Raw genomic sequence first — 23173 nt, 5'->3', positions numbered from 1 at the left:
TCACAGAAGTGGGATGAGTGCTGTAATGGAGTTGCAGGTAAGGTCCTGTTTAGCGCCTCACTTTCTTTGTTTTCCTCTACAAACAGAATCATCAGCAAAGCAATTAAATTTTTTTCAGTATGTAATTCTTTGGATTTAACCACGTATGATTTAAAAATGCTTCCGCCGTGTTCCCATGATTCAGGTTTAGATTAGCGATTTTTTAAAAGTATTTCTCAAAAGTATTCTTCGGGATGTACCTAAAATTGGACGAGAGTAGTAACCTGACAATAAACACACTAAAAAAATATTACTGCTTGTGCTACAATAACATCCAGAGATCCCAACGGGAATGAGGCCCTGGTTTGTCAGCAGGTAGATAGTCTTGGTCACATGATATTTATGACCTGCAGAAGTTCAGAAATACCCAGGAAGTCATTAGCGAATATGGACTAAAGTTCAGTCATTTTAAGTCCCCATCTACCATCACATAGTTTGAACTGCTGTTACCTTTTGTGTTCAATCCATATGGATTTTTCATTACCTCAGACTGTGGCAGAGCCCATAGCTACAAATCCAAGTGGGAATATTTCCAGTGTTACTTAATAGAAGATATACAATATAAAAATATGTTCGGAGACCTAAATTCATTGAACTGGTTAACAGCATTGTGCCAACCAACAGTCATGCAGAAGCAGAGGGAAGATCAAAAGACTTTGTATCAGGTATTTATTCTCCTGCTTGGTGAGCAGTGTCCATGGCTACTGAAGTTCAAAGCAAGCTCATTCCCAGTGTTCCTCACACATAAAATGAATGCAAGTAGGGCTTTATCCAAGGCTTCTCCAAAGCAATGAGAGACCCTAATTGGTTTTACTAGGCTTTAGAACAGATCTTCATGTATAGCACAATATTTTCTTTACTCTGGCAAAATATTTTACTAAATTCAAGAGCAAAAGATCACAACTGGAATGCAACATGATATCTGCTTCATCTTAAAGGTCAGTTGGGAGTCTACTTTCTGTAAAAAAACTAAGGTAATAATTGGATTAGTAGAAATAATCAGAAGTCTTGGGCTCTTCTGTTGAGGTGTATGAAGGCAAATATCTGGCTGCTAGGCAGGGGATTGATGTAGGTGATACAGGCAGCAGTGGCGATGTGCTCATCTTCATCCATCCTTCAAATAAACAATCCATCCTCTCTTCCTGCAGGGACTTGAGTGAATTGCAAATTGATGGTTCTCATTATGTTTGCAAGCTTGCACATGTTATTTCAGAACAGAGTCTTCTGAAGCATGAAGCACCTTCATTAGACCACTTAACTTCAATATTTAAATCCCAACTCTAGCTTCTAATTTTAATAGAGTCATCACACCTTTCTCTTCAGTAATAGCTGGAGGATAACCTGAAATCTTTTATGTCATAATGGTTATGTAGGTCTCCAGATTTTACAACTAAATCCATAAGATAAAAACATACCCATGTGCTAAACCAGTAATTTAATATAAAGGCTTTTAATGCAGAGACCATTAGGCCGAAGCTGGCTGATAAAGCTTATAAAGCTTTGTTACCTGAGAGCACCACTGCAGAAAATACCAAGAAGGTATTTGAAGGCAAGTAGCAGTAAGTGTCTGGTTTACTTATTTCTCCAAGCAGGTCAAGAGCATCCCAAAAGAACTGTCCTTAAGAACACAATGAAAAGTGTTGGGCTCCATAGGAAATTCAGACTTCAACAAACATGTTGAAAGATGTTCTGAGGCTAAGAGCATAGACAAAAGGCTTTGTTTTTACTTTAAGCAAAGACCTCGCCAAGGTTTTGCTCCAGAAAGCATTGTAACCTCAGATGTATACCTCTGTGAGACTCACATGCTATTTTGCATCTTCCTTGACTGGGACAAGGTGAAGGGAGAGAAGATCCCAATGCCCATGGTAGCCTAGAGCAGCAACACGCTGTGACACCTTCTTGCACGTGTGAGCAGTGAGTAAGGGTGGAATGAGCTAAACTATCATTCTGCTCTACCCTGTTACAAATAACCTTGGTATCTCTGGCCTCCTTAAGGACAATATTAGTCCTCAGAGAAGAAAACAGAGAGGGGTCTGCTGGGCAAGGAAGGAAATGGAAAAGCAGAGCTAAGGTAATGGTGTGATAATGCAAAAAGCCATGAAGGTGAAAAGAAGGAAAATGAGCCACAGCTGAGCAAACTTTTACAAACTGCAGATGATTTTGACCTTGGTCTGATCCTGTAGTTGGGTTCCTATCCGTGGTGTTCAATATTGCCAGGGAAGTCTGCAGTATTGCCATAGGAACAAGCAATGGGGCTGTGGAAATGAGGAGGAATCCTCATTTCCATTTTTCAAAATTGTTTTGCCACTTAGTAGGTTGTAATTACTTATATACTTTGACATTAATTATTATAAAATGCCTTGAGAGTTGACTTGGCTGTGTAATTGCATGTTATTTGCACAATGAGTTCTGGTTGTTGCAGCAGGCTTTGAAAGAAACCAGACCCTCTGGAGCATTTTGGGTCCCAGTATAACAACTAATTCTGATATCTGTGTGTCAGGAATGTTGTTTTCTTCAGTAAAAGGTTGAGCTTTTCCTAGATTTCTGTTTCCTGCCACAAGCTGCATGATTAACTGTTGTGCTGTGAGTCATCCTGGCTGGCATAGATACTGTGGAGGCACTGGACAACACCAACACGCTCAAATTAACTAAGTTCCTGTTTTGATCAGGCTTTTCACCAAGCAGTTTGCTTCCTTCCACTTGCAAATAATGTCAGGCCTTGCGGGCATTCTCACCAAGGGGAGAACTTTCTCCAGTGCTGCTCCTTGGGGCAGTGGGGCAGGAGCTGGGAGAGGGGCCAGGAGAGGCCATGGACCCAAGCTCCGGGGAAGCCTCAACGGCAACATGATGCAGGATTTGGGAAAGAAGGTGTGAGACGGTGTTTTCAATCCAATTTGCTTATTCTCGTCCTGCAATAGGAAGAGAATAGAAGTGGCAGGCTCTTTCCTGTGGCATGGGGAAATGAACTTCTTGCTGCCATCCAGAGAGCACCATAGCAGACTTACACTTATCAGTCCTCCTTGTAATTAATTCTTAACTAGTTGTTTGGCTTGTCATGGAAGGCATAGTGGTCAGGAAGAAATTTTAAAGATCTTGGCCTTGTTGAACCTCATGCAATTGGCCTCAGCCCATCGATCCAGCCTGTCCAGGTCCCTCTGCAGGGCCATCCTACCCTCAAGCAGATCAACACTCCCGCCCAACTTGGTGTTGTCTGCAAACTTACTGAGGGTGCACTCAATCCCCTCGTGCAGATCATTGATAAAGATATTGAACAGAACTGGCCCCAGTACTGAGCCCTGGGGAACACCCCTTGTGACCGGCTGCCAACTGGATTTAGCTCCATTCACCATATTACAATGTTACCAATTACATATTGTAATTTATAGTTTGGGTACAACATGGGTTTCTAGAGGGCTGTAGAAATAAAGGGCTTTTCTCTTCGTCTCAACCTTTATTTCTCTTAATACTGCGTTTGCTTCTGTTTTCTGGCAGGGAAAGTCCACGACAGAGGTTGGTACTGAAAGCTTCTTTGAAGAAACACTGTGGAATATAGGGAAGCTGTCTTTTATATAGTCTAGTCTACCCCTGATTGGTTTAGTGTGGACTTGGTAGCGTAGGTTAATGGTTGGACTGGATGATCTTAAAGGGCTTTTCCAACCTAAACGATTCTATGATTCTATATTAGAGGTTGACACGGTACATTTACATCTCTGAAGAATTGACTTTGAATATAGGCTAATAAAACAGGAACTTGCTGCTTTGGCACACTAAATGTTACAGCTGTCTCAAGGAAAAACAATATTGGTGATTGGTTATGTGGAAATTAATTAAGTCCTTTCTTTGTCTCTAGCTTTTCTCCGCTATGACTAGAACAGTACCGTCATGCTGAATAAAATGAGTTTCCATAGTTGTAGCTTGTTTCAATCTCCACATGATGTATTTATGTGTTTATTGATTTTTAATATTTAAAAGGAAATAGAGAGGAGGAGATAAAAATATCATGCTTGTTTTTTGTTTAAAGGAAGATGTATTGAGCTTCAAATGGCACACAGCCGCTCTGAGGAACATCTGGTTTTCAATTTGTCTGCAAATAACTTTTGATGGAGCTGTTTACATATTTCCTGCACCTTCTTGGAGGGTGGAGGCTAATGCTGTCCCTTCTGCTGAAAATGACCATAAAAGTAGGAAATGGGACGTAAAAGTACATCAGTAATAGTTCGTTTTCTCCTTTTTTGTTTGTTTGACTCTTCTCTTGCAGCTGTAAACGAAGCACCAGCACCACAGCAGCCGTCCTTGCTGCCGCAGACGCAGCCTGAGCACTCCAACAACGAGGACGCCCCGAGCAGAACCATCCCCACCGCCTGCGTCCGCCCTACGCACCCTCTCCGCAGCTTTGCCAACCCCTTGCTACCTCCGCCCATGAGTGCAATAGAACCGAAAGTCCCTTACACACCACTTCTGTCTCAAACAGGTAAGAGTGATGGGGGGACAGTCTCCGGTACCACTCATCTTTCCATCCAGTACCACTGGCTTCCAATTCAGGAAAAAACAGATGGCACAAGGCTGTCCCATACCTTGAAGAAATATCTGTAAGCGCTGGCAGAATGGGAAGCAGATCTATACAATTTTGTGATAATAATCTAGTATTCCAGTCTGACAATCTGGAATAAAAATTCAGGACAAGGCGATAGCTTAAAATCAGAGTTAACAAGTAAGTGATAAAAATGAATTAAATGCGATGCCAAATTAATCACTTGGTCTTGTTTCCAGTCTCCTGTTATGCTACAGTAACTTGAACCAGTGCCAGATGCTTGACTCTTGTTTCAAGGCTTGCCTTTTCGATAATGAAAGGACTATTTATGTATGCTGGAAAAGAACAACTGCAATCCACTCCAGTGTGCAACCTACTTAAAAATTAAATAGCAAGCGTGCAAGGAACAGAAAGAAAATTATTATTTAAAAAAAAAAAAAGGGCTGTAGAATAGTGCTGCTGTTGACTGAAGCTGTGGGCTGGGTTCAGGGTTAGATTAAATGGCTGCGTATGTGTCGTGGTTTAGCCCAAGCCAGCAACTAAGCACCACGCAGCCGCTCGCTCACTCCCCCTACCCCGATGGGATGGGGGAGAGAATTGGAGGAGTAAGAGTGAGAAACACTCCTGGGGTGCGATAAGAACAGTTTAATAATTGAAATAAAATAAAATAGTAATGCTAATAGTAACAGTATAATAATGATAATAATAATAATGATATACGAAGCAAGTGATGCCCAATGCAATTGCTCACCACCCGCCGACCGATACTCAGAGAGTTCCCGAGCAGCGATCGCTGCTGCCTGGCCACCCCCCCCCAAGTTTATATATTGAGCATGACATCATATGGTATGGAATAGCCCTTGGGGCAGTTTGGATCAACTCTTCTGGCTGTGCCCCCTCCCAGTTTCTTGTGCGCCTGGCAGAGCCTGGGAAGCTGAAAAGTCCTTGACTGGCATAAGCAGTACTCAGCAACAACTAAAAACATCAGCGTGTTATCAACATTCTTCTCATCCTAAATCCAAAACACAGCACTATGCCTGCTGCTAGGAAGAAAATTAACTCTATCCCAGCCGAAACCAGGACAGTATGGTTGTAGCGAAGCATTCGTTCATGGGTGGGGGGCATGGCAGAGCAAGAGGGGGCGGTGCCTCTCCAGCTCGTTCCTGGGTTTGTTCCCAGAGCAGCACCATTTCTAGAGAGCTGTGTTAGAACGTCACCGTTGGATCAGATGAGAACATTTGTATGATATGTACGGTATCTGCTTTGTTCGTAAAGTCGGCCCAGTGCTAGAACTGTTCTTCACGTGAACTGGGATAATTTGAGTAACAATATTTGCCTTGGTGACCCTAACTACTAGGCTATTAAGGAAAAAAAAAAGGGGGGGGGGGGAGGTTCAGGGTGGTATCTCATTTTTTTGCCCTACTCCTTTAGCTTGGACAGTCTCCAGTTTGGCTCAGACAACCTTTGAGATTTCAGCTTTACTCTTTTCTGTTCTAATGCTGCTTTCTGAGCATAGCTTTCTTGTCATACAGCATATGTTAGGTCGATGTTTGCAACAAGCGAGCTACCAAAAACAGCTCTGCATTTTTACTGGAAGCACCTGCTATCTATCAGCAAGTAATCCAGTTTCTGACAGCAGACAGAAGTAGATAAATCCCTATTTGTTGGAGAACTGCTTTTGCCAAATAGTGCTGCTAAATTTTTTTTTATATATGAGAGTCCATTCATCTTTATGTAGTATTGCGTTTTGCTTTATGAGGAGCCAATTCTACGTGTCTTACTCTAGTGAGTATGCCTGGTTACCGCAAAAGGACTATTTATCCTCTAAGTCAATCAGAGTTTACATTTTAACCGTTATAATTGGGAGGCACGGTAAAGAGAGAGGAAGTTGGGGCATGCTACTTATCTTCATAAAGAATCCCGCCATCCTGAAAAATCAAATTACCTTTTTTTGAGTAAGTAATCTCACATAAGCAGATGCAACGATTCCTGCAAACAAAGTGCAGAGCTTTGTTATTAGGCAAAATTAAGAACTGAAAGTTTATGGCAATAATCTGCCGTAAAGCAATGCAAATAAATAAAGCAAACACTAAAGCAATGAAAAAAATCTGTTTTTCTGGACTATGTCACAAAGACAAAAACATCTTGATGGGTTATATACAGCATTCAAACTATTGTATTCGCTGTTATACTGCAACCACATTTTTACTTTTTAGAATTGTGTGTAATTTCATTTCTGATCTGCCTTGGGCTATTTTGTGGTGTTGGGGGCTATTTATTTCTCTCTGTGTATTGTTTCTCTTGCTTTTCTCAATGTACTTGTCCTCAGAGTCATTAGCCAGACTGATGTTGATTCCTTTACCAATTTCTTGTAGAAATGTTTCCTTTGTAAATGCTAACTTCTATTTGTGCCTCTGGGCAGTTGAGTGTGCAAAACTGATCCTAGTCCTGCACATGATCCCTTGAAACTAGGTTGCTTTTTCCGTACCCACTTCAGAATCCCACTCCTCTGGAACCCAGATCTCTCTTCTTTTCACTTAAAATGGGAGTGGAGAGAGAAAGCATTGAAAAAGAGATGTCGAGAAAGAGCGCTTCATTTCACCAGCAATTCTGGGTATTTAGTACTACCCGTGAGCATGATCATAGAATCACGGAATGGTTTGGGTTGGAAGGGACCTTAAAGACCATCTAGTTCCAACGCCCCTGCCATGGGCAGGGACACCTTCCACTAGACCAGGTCGCTCAAAGCCCCGGCCAACCTGGCATTGAACGCTTCCAGGGGTTGGGGCATCCACAACTTCTCTGGGCAACCTGTGCCAGTCCCTCACCACCCTGACAGTGAAGAATTTCCTAGAATCATAGAATGCTTTGGGTTGGAAGGGACCTTTAGAGGTCACCCAGCCCAACCCCCTGCAGTGAGCAGGGACAGCTTCAACTAGATCAGGGTGCTCAGAGCCCCGTCCAACCTGACCTTGAATGTTGCCAGGGATGGGGCCTCTACCACCTCTCTGGGCAACCTGTGCCAGTGCTTGACCACCCTCAGTGTAAAAAACTTCTTTCTAATGTCTAGTCTAAATCTATTCTTCTTTAGTTTAAATCCGTTATTCCTTGTCCTGTCACAACAGGCCTTGTTAAAAAGACTCTCCCCATCTTTCCTGTAGGCCCCCTTTAGGTATTGGAAGGCTGCAATAAGGTCTCCTCGCAGCCTTCTCCTCTCCAGGCTGAACAACCCCAACTCTCTCAGCCTGGCCTCATAGGAGAGGGGCTCCAGCCCTTGGATCATTTTGGTGGCCTCCTCTGGACCCACCCCAACAGGTCCATGTCCTCTTGTGCTGAGGGCCCCAGAGCTGGATGCAGTGCTCCAGATGAGGTCTCACCAGAGCAGAGTAGAGGGGCAGAAACACCTCCCTATTTCTTCCTTATATTCTTCCTTATATCTAGTCTAAATCTCCCCTCTTTTGGTTTAAAGCCACTACCCCTTGTCCTATCACTACATGCCCTTGTAAAAAGTCCCTCTCCAGCTTTCTTGTAGACCCCGCTTCAGGTACCGGAAGGCTGCTGTAAGGTCTCCGCGGAGCCTTCTCCTCTCCCGGCTGAACATACATGGCTGATATCTCAGCCATAGTTAGATACCCGTGAAAGGGAAATTTTGAAGAGATTGGTGACTTTACAAAGCTTGTGATGTCTTTCTCTACTTGAACAAACCTCCTAGAAAAGGTGACTGACACGTCCCTGCACAGTCGCTCCTCCCTAGTCCCCACTGGCAGAGCAAAAGCAGCCGCGCTCTGCAGGCCAGAGATCAAATTCCCTTATGGACCACGTCTGCTAATTATACCCCACTTACGGACATCTCAGGTTTAAAAAGCTCTTAGCAAATTCCCATGTTGGAATAACTGTTACTTTCCTTAACCAGATAGATAGGATTAATTAATTTTTTATTACATTTTTCTTGAACTCAAGACATTTTTCCATGCCCTCCGTAATAAAGTAATAGAGCAATAAGTAATGGACTCATCATCACTTAAACCAATTAAACTACTCTTTGCTTTGCTGCCCTGTGTTTTAAATACACGTCAGTCAGGTGTCTTATCCCTTCAGACAATACGTAACTAATGGAACAATCCTGCAGAATTCAGAAGGGGAGAAAGCAACAGAGAGCTGCAGAGATTGATCCAGAGGTTGCCTGCAAAGACTTTAAAAAGCAGGAACCTGAAGCTCAGTGGACCTTTCCTTTAAAGTGCCTTCATTGCTGGTTTGCAGACTCTCCACCGCCTACCTCTATGCCTTTTATATCTCCTTTTATAGAGTAGCTTGTATGGGAATGGCAGGCAGTGGTGTCCTCCGGTCTTCAGCCAGCCCCACCGCCTGCCCCATAGCCAACCACGTGCTGAAGCTCCAGATGTATCTGTGTATTGAGATTATGGTCCCGGAGCTGATGTCTAACGCTTGCCCTCATACAATCTTCATATCGAAGTTAATTTTTGGATCCTGCCCAGGGAATAGATGAGCACAGGGCTTTTCCTTGGCTTTGATTGACCTGCTGCTAAAAGGAGGTATCTCCTCCAATATTTTATCTATTCAGTAGATCTCTGTAGTGGCATTATAATTAGCTGTTAAACTCTATCATACGGTTCATAAAAAAGACATACAGACATCATTATTCAGTTGTGGGGGATTTTGCCATGAGGATATGAATAAATATTTAAAAGGCTGTGCTCCTGGTTTTGGGTCATGACATCAGCCTAATCCAGAGCTAAAATCTGCCATTTTTCTTCTTTTTTTTTCGCTTGAGCCCAGTAAATCTGAACTCTTCACATTAAGCCCTTGCTGTTGATATTTTATAGGAGATCTCACCTTTTCATCACTGCTTTGTGATGAAGCACTTGAGGTTCCTAATACTTATTCTGAAGGCGTGAGAATCACTCCATGGTATTTCCAATCCCCACTGTGGCTGCACTTGCTCCTCTTTGCAAATCATACAGAGGCATATAAGTGATTTGACTTAGTCCCCTTTCAGGTTAAATAGAAAATGCTTGATGGAGTGTTGAGCTTATTGCATTATAGATCTGACATAAATTCCACAAATGGACAGGAGAGATATTTTTTTTTTTCCCCTCACAAATGAAAATTCCTTTTAGGTCTTGATGATCAGCTGCACTTTAAATGAACCTGAATTAGGAGGTCATTTTTCTTCTGCAGAAGCAAGTGTGAGGTGGTAGAAAATACCGCCTGTGAAGTGGTGGTTTTCGTATTGTGTCACCGTTCTAAAACTTCAGCCTTTTCATGCTCCCGTATCTTTTGTGAGACCGTAAAAAAAGCCGCATTTTTTTCTATTGCTACTCCACCAAAAAAGTGTAGTTGGAAATCCAAGTTGTTGTCTTCTCGGTCTTCCTGGAATCGCTCAGTGATACCCCGCAGCTAAAACCCACTTTGTCGTACAGCAAAACGGAGCCTGATTTTCCTTCCTCCTAAGCTGCAGGCTATGCCCCAGCCTGGCTGCGGGCTGGGAGTGCAGGGCAAGGGCTGCACAGCAGATGAACTGCTCGAGATGTATTGCTTTGCCGCTTTGGGGAAAAAATCGTGTAATTTCAATGTTGGCTGTCTCGGGGTGTAAAAGCAAAGAGTGAGGTGAAGAAATCTGGCAGTAAACATCCCCGTGTAAAAAGCAGCAGCTGGATATTGCCTGGACGTTAGTACAAATCCTTCCCCGTACCCAGGCTGACCCACACACTGTTTTCATTACCAAATGGGGTGTGAAAGCCTGATAAGAAAATGAGCTCTCTGAGACCTTTTTTTGTGCTGCCTTTTTTTTTTTTTTTTTTTACTATAGCTATTGTAAGAAACGAACCAGAGAAACAAGATTAGAGTGAAGGTTTGCAATGCCAGTGTTAAAACCACGAGCTAACAATCAAATAAATAAGGGCTGAAATCAAAAAAAGTGTATATTGGTATTAAGCGGTGAATCCTGGGCCATAATAATCTCAAATAGCAAGGGTTTGGGGCCTCAGTAGATGCTGAAATTACAGTCATCCTTAGAAGAGTGAATATAGAAAGAATATAGAAAGAATTTTCAGTCGTGCTGAAAATAGACTGCTCCTCACAGGAGCATTGGTAAAGTCACTGTTACACAAGTGCCTTGAATATCGGATCTCAGGTGGAGTGTTTAGAGATGGAAAGTCCAAGAATAAAACTTTTAGCTGCAAATTAGGCAAATTTTGGAGACATGAACTTAAAACCCTCTGGTGCTAGATTTATGCGTTTAATTGCTATCCATTTTTTAGCGTGTTTAATCCCCTCTCATGCAAAGTGGGGAGGTAATGTGTGAGTGCATTTATTCTGTACAATCAATTATCTCTAATTAATTAGCTATACAACAAAATTGTAGGTAATTTGGGGGGGGGAAGTTTACCATTCACAATAAAAAAAATCCCAGTGCTAATATAAAACACAAATGAAAACCTATTGCTTCTAATTTGAATTCAGTCATTGAATTTAAAGGCAGCTGAGAACTCTTTTGTTAATAGGGTATAAAAATCTTTCTGTCATAGGGGTTTTTTTTCTTATTTTAATGATGAGTGTAAATGAGATTATGGACTTCTCTTGATCATAGCCTACAGTAAGCAAGGTCTATAAATTCACTGAAAATATGGAAATGATTCATTCTTGAACCTTCTATTCTGAAATCCTAGCGTTTTGCACTAGTAACCCCCAGATTCAAAGCAAAATTATTCTTTTATTTCATAAGCCTCTACCTGCCCCCCCTGCCCCCTTCAATTTTGAAATGTGGGTTGGTTTTTTTTTTCCCCCCACGTTTCTTTTTATGAAAACAAGCTTTCTCCGTTCATCTGGGAGCTATATTGACAGAGAAGTGTCACAAAAGGGTCAGTCCTGTCTATTAGAGAAATCTGGCCCCGGTCCAGGAAAGTTTAATTAGCATGCAGATAACTTGAGACACCTGAGTAGTCTCATTAAAATCCACGGGACTACTAGAAGGTGTAAAGTGAAGCGTGGATTGGTGGTGGATAGGTGCTTGTCTGGATACATGACCTGATTCCCCTTTGATATAAATGATCCATTTCGATACAAAGCAGCAGTCAAATCATTTTAAAAATGTTTATCTGGGTAATTATACGGTAAATCCATAGAAAAAATTAATGATGGGCCATTCTATCTTCCTGCATTTCATAAGCAGGGAAAGAAAACTTTTTCCACTGCATGCACAATTTCTTTGTATTAATTTGGGACTGGGAGTGTTATCACTGAGCAGTTGTGGCCAACGAGGTGCGTTTGCCCTAAGACTTATTTATCCCACACAGTATTTCCAGCAAATACATTAAAAACATGAAGAGCAGCTGAGAAGACAGAGACCAAATCTCTCTCATGTTTCCACATATTTGAGCAGGCTGTGTTGTTTTTATCTTGAAGTGTGCTTTCCAAACTCACTGTTTCTACACCTATTTTGAAGCCGTAGCGTGTAAAAATGTGTGAAGTTCATCAGTGCTATTTCAAAAGCCTCCCATTAGGCAGTCCCAGTACTTGCTTGGTACGGCATTCTGGAGAGTGATTAAATGACCTCTTTTGTGTTTTATTTCTCTTTTCACTTTATTTCTCCTACTATCAAATATTTCTAAATCAAACTTTGCCTCTTTCTGGAACAATTTCCCTTGCTGAATGAGCCAAGCCTCTGTTGATTATCACCTCAAAAATCATTTTTAGAAACTCAATTCCTCGATGAAAAATATTTTTTCCCACCTGTACTGTACAACAGCCGAGTCTTCAACTAATGTTTTTCATATAGTTACATATTCTGTTCCCCTGAGAGGCACCGTCTTACTTAAACAGGAACATCCTGCCGTGGAGCTGCAAGGAAGCTCACTTCTACATGTTATTCTCATCTTTTTGTTACAACTTTTAAGTCATTTAAACTGACACTGTTTTTACTGGTGGAAATATCAAATAACCTGTAAGTGGCGTTTGATCCTTTTATGATTTTCTGTTGTACTTTTAGGAGAAAATTACCTCTTCGTACTGCAAGAGAAGCAGTACACCCCACCAGCTTTGATTATTTAGTAGGGAAAACATCTGGCTTTGCATTGCTGTGCAGCCCTCCTTCCTCACCCTTGAAGTTCAGGCTGCCAATCTCCTTACTGTCAGAAGCATCTGGGACAGAGGAAATTCTTCAATAATTTCTATTTTCCAGATTGATCGCTTTCAGTTTTGCGAGCTATGGCATATCTCTGTGGGAGCATCCTTGCAGATTCCTCCGTGCCTGCAGATCTGCATTACTAGAAGCAGCTCTAGTTAATGACATGGACAGTGTTTGTGGTTTGTCCTGTTGAATAGAAAAAATTGTGGAAAAGGTGTGCCATGCAGGGCCAGAAAAGATTATCCTCGTTTAGTTACAAGTCTGACATTACCTTCTGATTTCTGCGGCTTATTTTTGACTTTTATAGTCTCATTATGGAGGATTCATCTTGGTACTCTTCCTCTTCCAAGAATCCTCTCAGTTCTTAGGAAAACAAAGGTTTCTTTCCACCCCAGTAGACAGATCATTTTTCGGCTGCCTCCTCAGACCGGGTGATCTTCAGCTGCAGATCTTCAACTTCACATCTTTGATGCATGCCCTATCTGTTGGGCTATTGAATATAAGAGTATATCTGTATCCCTAGTTTGGAAATTTTCTATTTAAGTTTCCAAATTTGTTTTATGAGACGTGCCTGCAAATACCTTGCCTGATGCAAAATATTTTTTTACTTTGTTGAAAATCCTAACCCAACAACAAACAAATCAGCTTTAGATTAATCAAATATTGAACAGAGCATTTTGTCCAGCTTTGGAATCAGTAGCCTAAAACAGCTGCAGGTTAAAAACTGGAACTGGTAGCCCATATACAGCATAATGCATCTTACAGCAAAATCCTCTTTTCAGAGTTTCTCCGGCGTCCTGTCTGCTGTCACACATTGTATTTGATGATGGTCGTACGTGTTTACCGAGAGCAGAATACTAGGAAGGTAAACATTTTTAAAAATGCTAGATGTCCTTTCTCTAACTGTGGTCACTATCTGATGTTTTAGCCTAGATATGTCCTTCCTAAGCCCAGCTGTTAGTGATCTCTGTGAAGAACATGCTGGCATTGCGAGCTTGATCCACATCTCACTGGCGTTAATGGAAAGACTCTCAATGCCTTGGAGTTTTGCATTACCATCACATTTTCTGTTCCCTATGTAGATTATCACATAAACTCTTCCTCTGTGTCACTGGCAGATAGTAAACCCCTGCCAACACTTTGTACAGTTCATTTTTTCCTGTGTGCAAGTCCTCAGACTTCCGCAGAGTGTTCCAGATAGGATCTTCCCAATGCTTTGTAAAACGGTATTGCTACTTACCTTGCTTCTGCCAAAGATTGCTTCCCTCATACATCTGAAGGTCGTCGTTGAATTCTCTGAGGCACATACCCACTTGTAGGCTTGAAATCAGAAGCATCCAGACTTTTCTTTTCCCTGGTTTCCTCTGTTAGACCCAGCAGAATTTATGGCAAAACCTCCATGACTCATTCCTAGCTAATTTTAGACTTCTGATGAATAGGTGTCTGCTCTGTGCCAGTCACATAAGCTCACTGTGCAGCCAAAGGGGCGAGAGAGAGCGGATCTTCTGAAAGACAATTCACCCAACCTCTCTGCCGACTTTGGAAGGTGCTTCTTTCCACAGATTACCGAGAGAGATTAAAGAACCAGCAGAGACTCGTCCCTCACTTTTAAACAGCTGAAGTGATGTGAAACTCAGCTGAGGGGATGCGATACCTGGTCTAACCTCCTTGCTGTGAAAGTCCAAAAGTTTGGCTGAGCAGCAGATAGGCAGAAAGGTCAGATAGGCAGAAAGGTCCATGCAGTTCTCTTCGTGTTACTCCAGCTCCAGCTGTATTTCCAAGCTTTTCCTAGTAATAGATTTCATAATCACACACATATTGTATGTATCAAAATATTAAGAATTGCTCCTAGATCTGGATCTTGAGGAACTCCACTGGTAGCTGCCTTCTACTCCAATATTCTCCACTGAGTATGATTTCTTGCTGTCTCTCCATAAACTAGGACCTTTCATTTTTTGCATTCATCTCCATTTTCTCCACTTCAACTCTTTGTTTCCATGTCACTGTTTTGCATCATCCCCCAGAATGCCTGTGACACATGAACCACGCAAGAATTTTTGGTCTTCAATTTTTGGTCTTCAAGCTTGATACAGACCCTAGATCCATTGAGTGCTAACATAGCATTTTTTGACACTTTCCGAGTTTCCACCTCACTGTGCTCCCTGCTGCCAGGGACTGGCCTTTGGAAACCCTGCAACGTGAACAGCAGAAGCCCTGAGCCCTCTCCCTGAAATGGGCTGTTTTTCCGTGGCCGAGTACCTCATCTCACGTCCCATTTGACATATCTCAAAATAAAATAATGCCAAGTAGCTGTCCCAAAGTGTTGCTATCGAGAGGATGGATGCTATATTGGTTTTACTTGGTGTCCATCATGATAACGTATGGCCTGATATGCACAAATGCCTATAGATTTAGAAAACTGCTTCTTTTTGACTTGGCGCAGGATTGCGCTGACATGCGGGGTTCCTGAAACGCCAAGGATGATGCAGCAGTGAGCTCAGTGTGGGCCTCGGAGAGGCAGCGGTAGCTGGGATTCGCACCTGGTAGCCATATATCATCTAACTAATGAGCCAATGAAGTGTTTAATAACCCTGCTGAGAAAATGAAACTTTTAAACAGTAAATCCATGCCGGGGCTGCTCAGAGTTACACCGGATCGGTATTGGCATCTTCTGCCTCTTGTGGCCCCAGTTCCAAGATTTCCTCTTTTTTTTCACTTGTGAGATTCCCGCTGAGTTGGAGAACATTAGAAACCAAAGTGATTTTAATTTAATTAGCTACTCATTTGCATAAATTAGTTTACTTAGCATGTCAACCTTCTGCATCCAGAATTCTCTTCGAGAGGCCTGCTTGGTCTTTTTGACATCCTTTGGGGTAGAGGGCTCAACTGTTGTACTAATTACATATTATAAGCGTTACCTTGGACAACAGTCACTGCTGTAAAACGTTTGCCGAAGAACTTGAAATATGCAGCTATGTGTAAGGAAAATTTTCTCAGCTTCATTTTAGTTACGAGCATTACAATTTGCCTGTTGCTTTTGTGAGCTAAAGGGCAAAAAGATGCACAAACTGAACTTACTAATCATCGTTACGGCTTCTCATTAACAATATCCAGGAGGGAACATCTGTCTTTGTGCAGGAAAGTGGGTCTTTAAGTCCAATTACTACAATTAATGAGTTACATATGAGAAACATGATTTTTACCACGGGATTTAGAAGATTACAATAGCAACATATTCTGCATTTCACATGAGCTCCTCACCGCCACATCAAATGTTTACTTCTCCACCAGCCCATGAAAATCAAACAAGTCGCAACGCAAAGTCACTTGTATAAAAAAAGCCGATTTGGGTCCATTATCTAACCGATAAACAGCATGGATGCAATTTTCTGCAGTGGCTGTGTCTTATTATTTATTCTTCGTGTCACATTGATGTCCCAGGATGCAATCCAGATTCCCTGTGACAGGAATCGGATAAATCTCTCTTTAGCAGGCTATAGGAGTGCTACTAAACCAGAAATACCGCCACAGCTGCCAGCTGCAGCGGCCACAGCTGCAGTTTACTTCTTTGCCGAGCGCTGCAGGTGTTTTCAAAGCACCGGGGGGGCGGGGGGGAAACCAGCGTTTAGAAGCTGTGGTCTGTGCGCCAGGCAGCTTAGAGTTAATTTGCCTGTGATGGCGTTGTGTTTTAGACTCGGGCTCTTGAGTTTCTCAGTGTGTAACTGCTGGGTGCACGTTTCGAGTGTCAGTGTGTGCCTATTCTCCCCACACACTCACACTCTTCTTGGGAAATAAGCTTTTTTTTTATTAAGAAATGGAAGAGAAAAACATTTCCTTTTTTTAAAAAACGATTTGCATGTGCAGCGCCTAGAAGATGGAATCATAGAATCTTTGGGCGTAGCTGTGTCTTCTACTCTTACTCTGAGATACAGGGAAATTTGAAGGCCCAGTTATTAAGGAAGTCTTTTAGCTATTTGTCCTGGTTTGGGCTGGGACAGAGTTAATTTTCTTCCTAGCAGCAGGCACAGTGCTGTGGTTTGGATTTAGTAGGAGAAGAATGTTGATAACACGCTGATGGTTTGGTTGTTGCTCAGCGCTGCTTATGCCAGGCAAGGGCTTTTCAGCTTCCCCTGCTCTGCCAGGGGCACAAGGAGCTGGGAGGGGGCACAGCCAGGAGAGTTGATCCCAACTGCCCCAAGGGCCATTCCATACCATACGGCGTCATGGGCAGTATGGAAACTGGGGGGGTTGGCCGGGGAGCAGCGATCGCTGCTGGGAACTGGCTGGGCATCGGTCGGCGGGTGGTGAGCGATTGCATTGGGCATCACTTGCTTTGGATATTATTATTATTTTATTGTTACTATTAGCATTACTATTTTACTTTATTTCAATTATTAAACTGTTCTTATCTCACCCCAGGAGTGTTTCTCACTCTTACTCCTCCAATTCTCTCCCCCATCCCATCGGGGCAGGGGCAGTGAGCGAGCGGCTGCGTGGTGCTGAGCTGGGGCTGAGCCACGACACTATTAAACTGGAGCTGGAAGAGTGAGCGTATCTTTGTGGCGATCTCTTTTAGCTTGTATTGCGCTTTCACACTTTCATAGCTTCATCTAAATGGGAGTTATCTGCGATTCTCAGCCTTACAGAGAGGGTGTTTGTGAGTCTCTCCCTCTCTGCCCCCGTCTTGCAGCTCTTTACTGGAACTTACTTTTAATGAACACGCTGTTGGCAACTCGATTTCGGGAGGGATTTTGTTCTCTCTTCTGCTCCGTTGTGTTTTCTCTGCCTTAAACTAATTAAAAATGTAAACACAATTCTTTGAAATACAGGAAAATTAATCTGCAACTCTTGTCTCCTGGCTAGTCGCTGGGGACGTAAGGATACAGAGAGCTGTCATGACTGCGATGATTTGCTGGGATTTGGGGAGCGAGAGCCGTGGCTGCTCCAGCTGCAGCAGCTGCCTGCCTTCCTACGCTGGAGTTATTCTCCAGGCAGTGCCGCTCCAGGCTCAGGAGCATTGCTTTCATGATATGTTAATGATATATAAGAAAAGAGAGGGAATCAGGTGGGAATCTAGTGATGAAGAAAACAAATAGGTGTTTAAACTTAAGATTCCTAAAAAGACAGGTTGGGTTTGCATGGCAACCGGGTGGGTTTCTGATCCGGGACGTGGATTTTGGAGTGAGCTTGTGTGCGTCCCACGTGGATGGAGACATCTCCCGCGCTCCTGGTCCCTGCGTCTCGGCTCCAGAGCCACGGGCATCCTCGTACAAAGCTGTGCTGTGGCTCGTCCTTGGGACACCCCTTGCTCTGTGTACACTTCATGGCTGGAGTGTCTCGAGACCCATTTTTCTCTTTCTGGGTCCAGTTCTGGTGCAATGGCCAGTAGCCTACTTGACTCACTGAGGCTGATGCCTTTTAATACCTCTAATAAGCACCATCAGCGATGGCTGTTGTTATTATCATTATTATGGTACACATTTTCTTAATAGAAAAAAAGGCAGGGAACTTGCTGAAGGTCATAGAGGAGGAAAGGTAGAAAAAAACCTATTTATTTATGATTCATCATCTCGATTTCAACAGGAGTCAAATGAGCAGAATAAAAATTGTGCCCGAGTGCCATGGGAGATGGAAGCCTGCCCTGTGAGACTCCAAAGTCATCCCCTGTGCCAGAGGGGATCTGCCATTAGCCGGTGGGGAGGCTGGGGGGGGTTGACAGTCCCTGGTCCGTGATGCCCCCTGCCAAGCAAGTATCGGCCTGGAGACTGCATATTTAAATAAATGAACATGAAACTTGCCTTAGGGCACAAGTAGGATTAAAGTGGTTTGGTGTTGATAGAGAGGAAGTGGGAAGAATAAATTTTGGGGACCTAGGTGGCTGAAAGAAGTGCCAAAGATGCTCACCGGAATGAGTTTGGCCTTAACGCAGGTCGCAGGGATGTTTAAGCCGTAGCTTCAGGGGAAAGCGGGATTACTTGACCCGCTGGGTTAGCTCAGTTGGTTAGAACATGGTGCTAATAATGCCAAGTTCACAGGTTCAATCCCTGCTCACTGCAGGAGGGTTGGCCTTGATGATCTCTCAAGGTCCCTTCCAACCCAAAGCATTCTATGATTCTATGATTCTACTCTGGCAGCAAGAAAGCTTGACATTGCCATCCCCGTTTTTGGCCTTGAATCTATGATGCATGAGATACAGGATCTCCGTTTGGCTTTGCATGGCAACTTTAATTTTAAAACTATCCCAGGGTACTTAAAATCAATGTGTTGTGTGCCACTATTTCGACTGACAGCCCTTGCGTCTCCAGCAAGGTCTTGCCAGGCACCTTGTGCTGAGTGGAGGCCATTTGCCCAGGACAAAGGTTTTATTCTTGGATGTTTTGAATCATTAGAAGAGACAAAGAATTTTTAATTTCCTCTAGAAGAGAGCTGAGACGTGTCAGTCGATGCATCTTTGAAGGGCGGCACTCCAGACAGCGCCGCTGCTGACACTAGCTGAGGAGCGGCAGTGCGGCTCAGTGTGGTGGGCAGGAGGAGTTTCAGCAGAGATGTTTAAGAAGGGAAGTCCCTTTCTGTCAAAAAAATAAATCTATTTTGATTTTTTTTCCTCCTTCCAAGCTGAGATAAAAAGTCAAGAAATACCTTTTTTTTTTTTTTTTTTTAAAAAGTAGAAATACAGGTTTTGGTTTAGCTTGTTCAGTAACCCACCTGGAGGGCTGCTGTCAGCTTGAGGGAGTTAGAAACAAAAATAGATGAGAACCATGGAAACAACTGCCATTACCCGAGCCTGACCACTGCTCTCTGCTCTTCAGTCTCGCTTTCTCGCTCAAACACAACGTCAAACTGACAGTTCCCTGCCAGGCAGGGGCCACGGAGCCCAGGTTTTCATTATCTTCCAGGAGTACCGGGTCTGTAGGTATTTTCCCCAGGAAAATTGAAGTTCCCGTGTGAAAACTTTTGTTTTTGCAAAAGGGCATTCTTCATCAAAAAGTAATGTCAACAGAAAATTGCAAACCTGCTACGACTGTGAGTCCTCTTTCGGGAGCGGAGCCAATGGCATATAATTGAGGAGTTTTTAGAAAGTGTTTGTGTTGGCTCTGATGCTCCTCTAGGAAGAAGCAGTGTCTGTCTAGGAAGGGGACTGTACATTTACAACTGAAAACACGAGCAGCAATGGTAAAACCAGCTGCATTTTGCCTATAATCCCCAAATTGATGGTAACACCAGCTGCATTTTGGCTATAATCCCCAAATTGATGGTAAAACCAGCTGCATTTTGCCTATAATCCCCAAATTAATGGTAAAACCAGCTGCATAATCCCCAAATTGATGGTAAAACCAGCTGCATTGTTGCCTATAATCCCCAAATTGATGGTAAAACCAGCTGCATTTTGCCTATAATCCCCAAATTGATGGTAAAACCAGCTGCATTTTCCCTATAATCCCCAAACTAATGGTAAAACCAGCTGCATAATCCCCAAATTGATGGTAAAACCAGCTGCATTTTGGCCATAATCCCCAAATTGATGGTAAAACCAGCTGCATTTTGCCTATAATCCCCAAATTGATGGTAAAACCAGCTGCATTTTGCCTATAATCCCCAAATTAATGGTAAAACCAGCTGCATTTTGGCCATAATCCCCAAATTGATGGTAAAACCAGCTGCATTTTGCCTATAATCCCCAAATTGATGGTAAAACCAGCTGCATTTTGGCCATAATCCCCAAATTAATGGTAGAACCAGCTGCACTTTGCCTATAATCCCCAAATTTCACTGCAATCCCCTTTGCCGTGCCTACAGGTTCTCAATGTGACTTTTGTTTCTTTTTCCAGGGCCTAACCTCCCCAAGGCTCAGGTTAAAACAGCATGCCTTGGCTTGGCAGGGAAAGCCAGGTCACCTCTGCTGCCTGTCTCGGTGCCCACGGCCCCGGAGGTCGCAGAAGAGGGCCACAAGCAGACGGAGGACTCCGCGAACGTAAGAACCATCTTTCAGAGCCAGCCTTCTTGCAAGCCTCATCACCGCCAAGTTATATTCTCTAATCCCCAATCTGCACGTTAATTTTTAGATAACGGTCTGTCCCTCCTTACCGAAGGTATTACGCTGCAGCTGATAGCTGTTGGAAAGCGAGTAAAAAGTTCTGGCAGCCGGTAAAACTTTGCTGTTGACTTTAATGGACTTTGGCTTGTGTGATACAGGGGAGAAGCGAGTGCTTCGATTCTGTGTTAGTATTATCCACGGGACAGCTCGCACAGCATCTCCTGAGCACCCTGAGATACCGGGAGAGGAGAAAGAGGGGGTGAGAAGTGCGATAAGGGAAGAAAATAATTTTGGCAGGAAAAATGAGTATAGATGATCACCAGATAATGGTGAGAAAAATAACGTTGAAGAAGTAGATAAGTGAAACTGAAAAGGTAGTGAAATTAGAATAATCTTTTCACTCCTATTAAGACTCTCGTAGAGAAAGGTCTCACATGATCCAGAAGATGGAACGGTGCAAAAGAAAAGGAATAAGGGAAAAAAGAAATATATTAAATACATGTTGTATATCACCTCTTCTCATCTACTTGCACAGGAGAATTTTTTGCTAGGCACTAAAGCAGTGATTTGTCCAACATCTTGTTAGTGAATCCTTTTATGTTATCCACCTGGCTAAAGGGAAAGAAAAAAGATTTGCTTTAGACATACAGATGGAGGGTTTGCTGCCTGATGAATGCGGGCCAACAGTGTTTGATTTGTTTGTCATTATCAATGGCATAAAAATATACTTCTGCGTATAGTCCCAGAAGGATTCTCACTTTTTGCTGGGAAAAGGGGACGCAGGACGATGTAAGACACGTGGAATCTCCTACTGGAATGGGAACGGGAAGGAAAATGCCCTCCATAGTAAAATTGCTGGCATGAGGAGTAATTTAACGCAGGACATTTGATAACACAAAGTGCAATTTCAGCTCTCAGTACCATATTTTATCACTGCAGCACGATTTAGCTCTCAGGAGAGACACTGCTCAAGCTCTACAAGTGTGAGGGTAGTTACAGGCCATACTGGTGCAGGCAACAAGTTCATCAGATGGTCAGAATTCGGGGAGAAAGGCTAAAATTTGGGGAATATTTTTTTTTTAAGATTGACTCTGCGGATGCTCTTTTAAGCTGCCTGCTCCATCCCACCTCGGGGACTGCAGGGCTTATACAGCACTTTCAGATCTTCTAGTTGGTAAAACCCACATAAATAACTAATATTTGAGCTCCCTCTCAGTGTCCGAAGGCAGAGGATCGCCCCTCTTGCTCTTGCCTTGGTGATTTTTGAGGTCAGTGCTTCCCAAGAATAGGTGCAGAGCTGGTAATTTTAGGTTTCGCTGCAGATTCTCAGTTGGCCATACCCCAAAGGCTTTCTTTCTTCCAGCCCAGTTAGGTGCCCCTGGAAACTGTTCCCAGTCCTCCGCTCCCACTAAAAGCGATGGTGGAAATTCCCAGCCGCTAGCGAGAGCCGAGTAGTTCAGCTAATTGCTGAACGAACTCTTGCAGCCTGCCCTAGGAGAGGGCATGTTTAGTTGAGCACTTGATGTCTCCGTTGGGTGCTAAAAAATGTTGTCATCGTCCCCCCACGCGCGGGCACATCTAACCTAAGGGAGGGAGCTGGCGAAATGGGGACTCAGGGAAGGGGCGTTAACATTTAATATTGCTCTAGCGTGGTCACCCCTGGTTTTAGCTCACGTGTTGAGCCCAGAGAGGCTTTGCTACCCAGCCTGTAAGTGTCAGCCCATCCTTGAATGCTCCGGGTCCCTCAGGACCATGCAGGGAAGATGTCCCAGTGGGGGGGCCCCAGGAGGTCCCTGCCACGGGCCATGTCCCGGGCTGTGTGCGGGGGGCCTCGGTTCCCATCCCGCTGCCCGCTTATCTGTGTGTGTTTGTTCACTCGCAGGTTTATGAGCAGGATGATCTGAGTGAACAGATGGCCAGTTTGGAGGGGCTAATGAAGCAGCTCAATGCTATCACAGGCTCAGCCTTCTAACAGCTCTTGATGAAGCGATAATTATCCCCGAGCATTGCAGCATACCAGGATTTCACGCATACCACCCACGGACACCACCCCATCAAAATCATCTTGATCCCGGGACCGTTCCTTCAGTGCCAGGAAGATTCCTGCAATCCTGCATTCCTAAAAGGAATGATAAAAAGAAGAAAAAGGAAAGAGTAATAACGGAAATGTTACAGAACTGTAGATCTGGCACATAAAGCGATGAAAGCGTGGCAAGGCGAATGACGTCGTCACCGCGGAGTCGTAGCTGATGCCGCCGGATTGCTCATTTTGATCTACTAGTCTTCGTAGAGCTCAAGTTGTCATGACTAACTCATGTTTTACTCCGTAGAGGTTTGTAGCTCTTTGTATAGATCTAGTCTTACCTCATGCAAGTATGTTTTTAAACATAGACCACGCCGTTAACGAGACAGTGTTGTAGGT

At 43.4% G+C, this 23173-nt stretch overlaps 1 protein-coding gene across 1 annotated transcript in view; it reads left to right on the top strand.

The window, feature by feature from the left end:
• Positions 1 to 22723, top strand: part of DCC (DCC netrin 1 receptor) — a 596500-nt gene extending 573777 nt beyond the window's left edge. The window contains exons 27-29 of the mRNA XM_075726297.1: positions 4298 to 4510; positions 20546 to 20688; positions 22634 to 22723. Of these exons, the coding sequence (XP_075582412.1) occupies positions 4298 to 4510; positions 20546 to 20688; positions 22634 to 22723 (446 nt within the window). The remainder of the gene's footprint in view (positions 1 to 4297; positions 4511 to 20545; positions 20689 to 22633) is intronic.
• Positions 22724 to 23173: the final 450 nt, after the last annotated feature.

Source organism: Pelecanus crispus, chromosome Z, assembly GCF_030463565.1.
Source record: "Pelecanus crispus isolate bPelCri1 chromosome Z, bPelCri1.pri, whole genome shotgun sequence".
NCBI lineage: Eukaryota > Metazoa > Chordata > Aves > Pelecaniformes > Pelecanidae > Pelecanus > Pelecanus crispus.
This window is presented reverse-complemented; position numbering and strand designations above follow the sequence as displayed.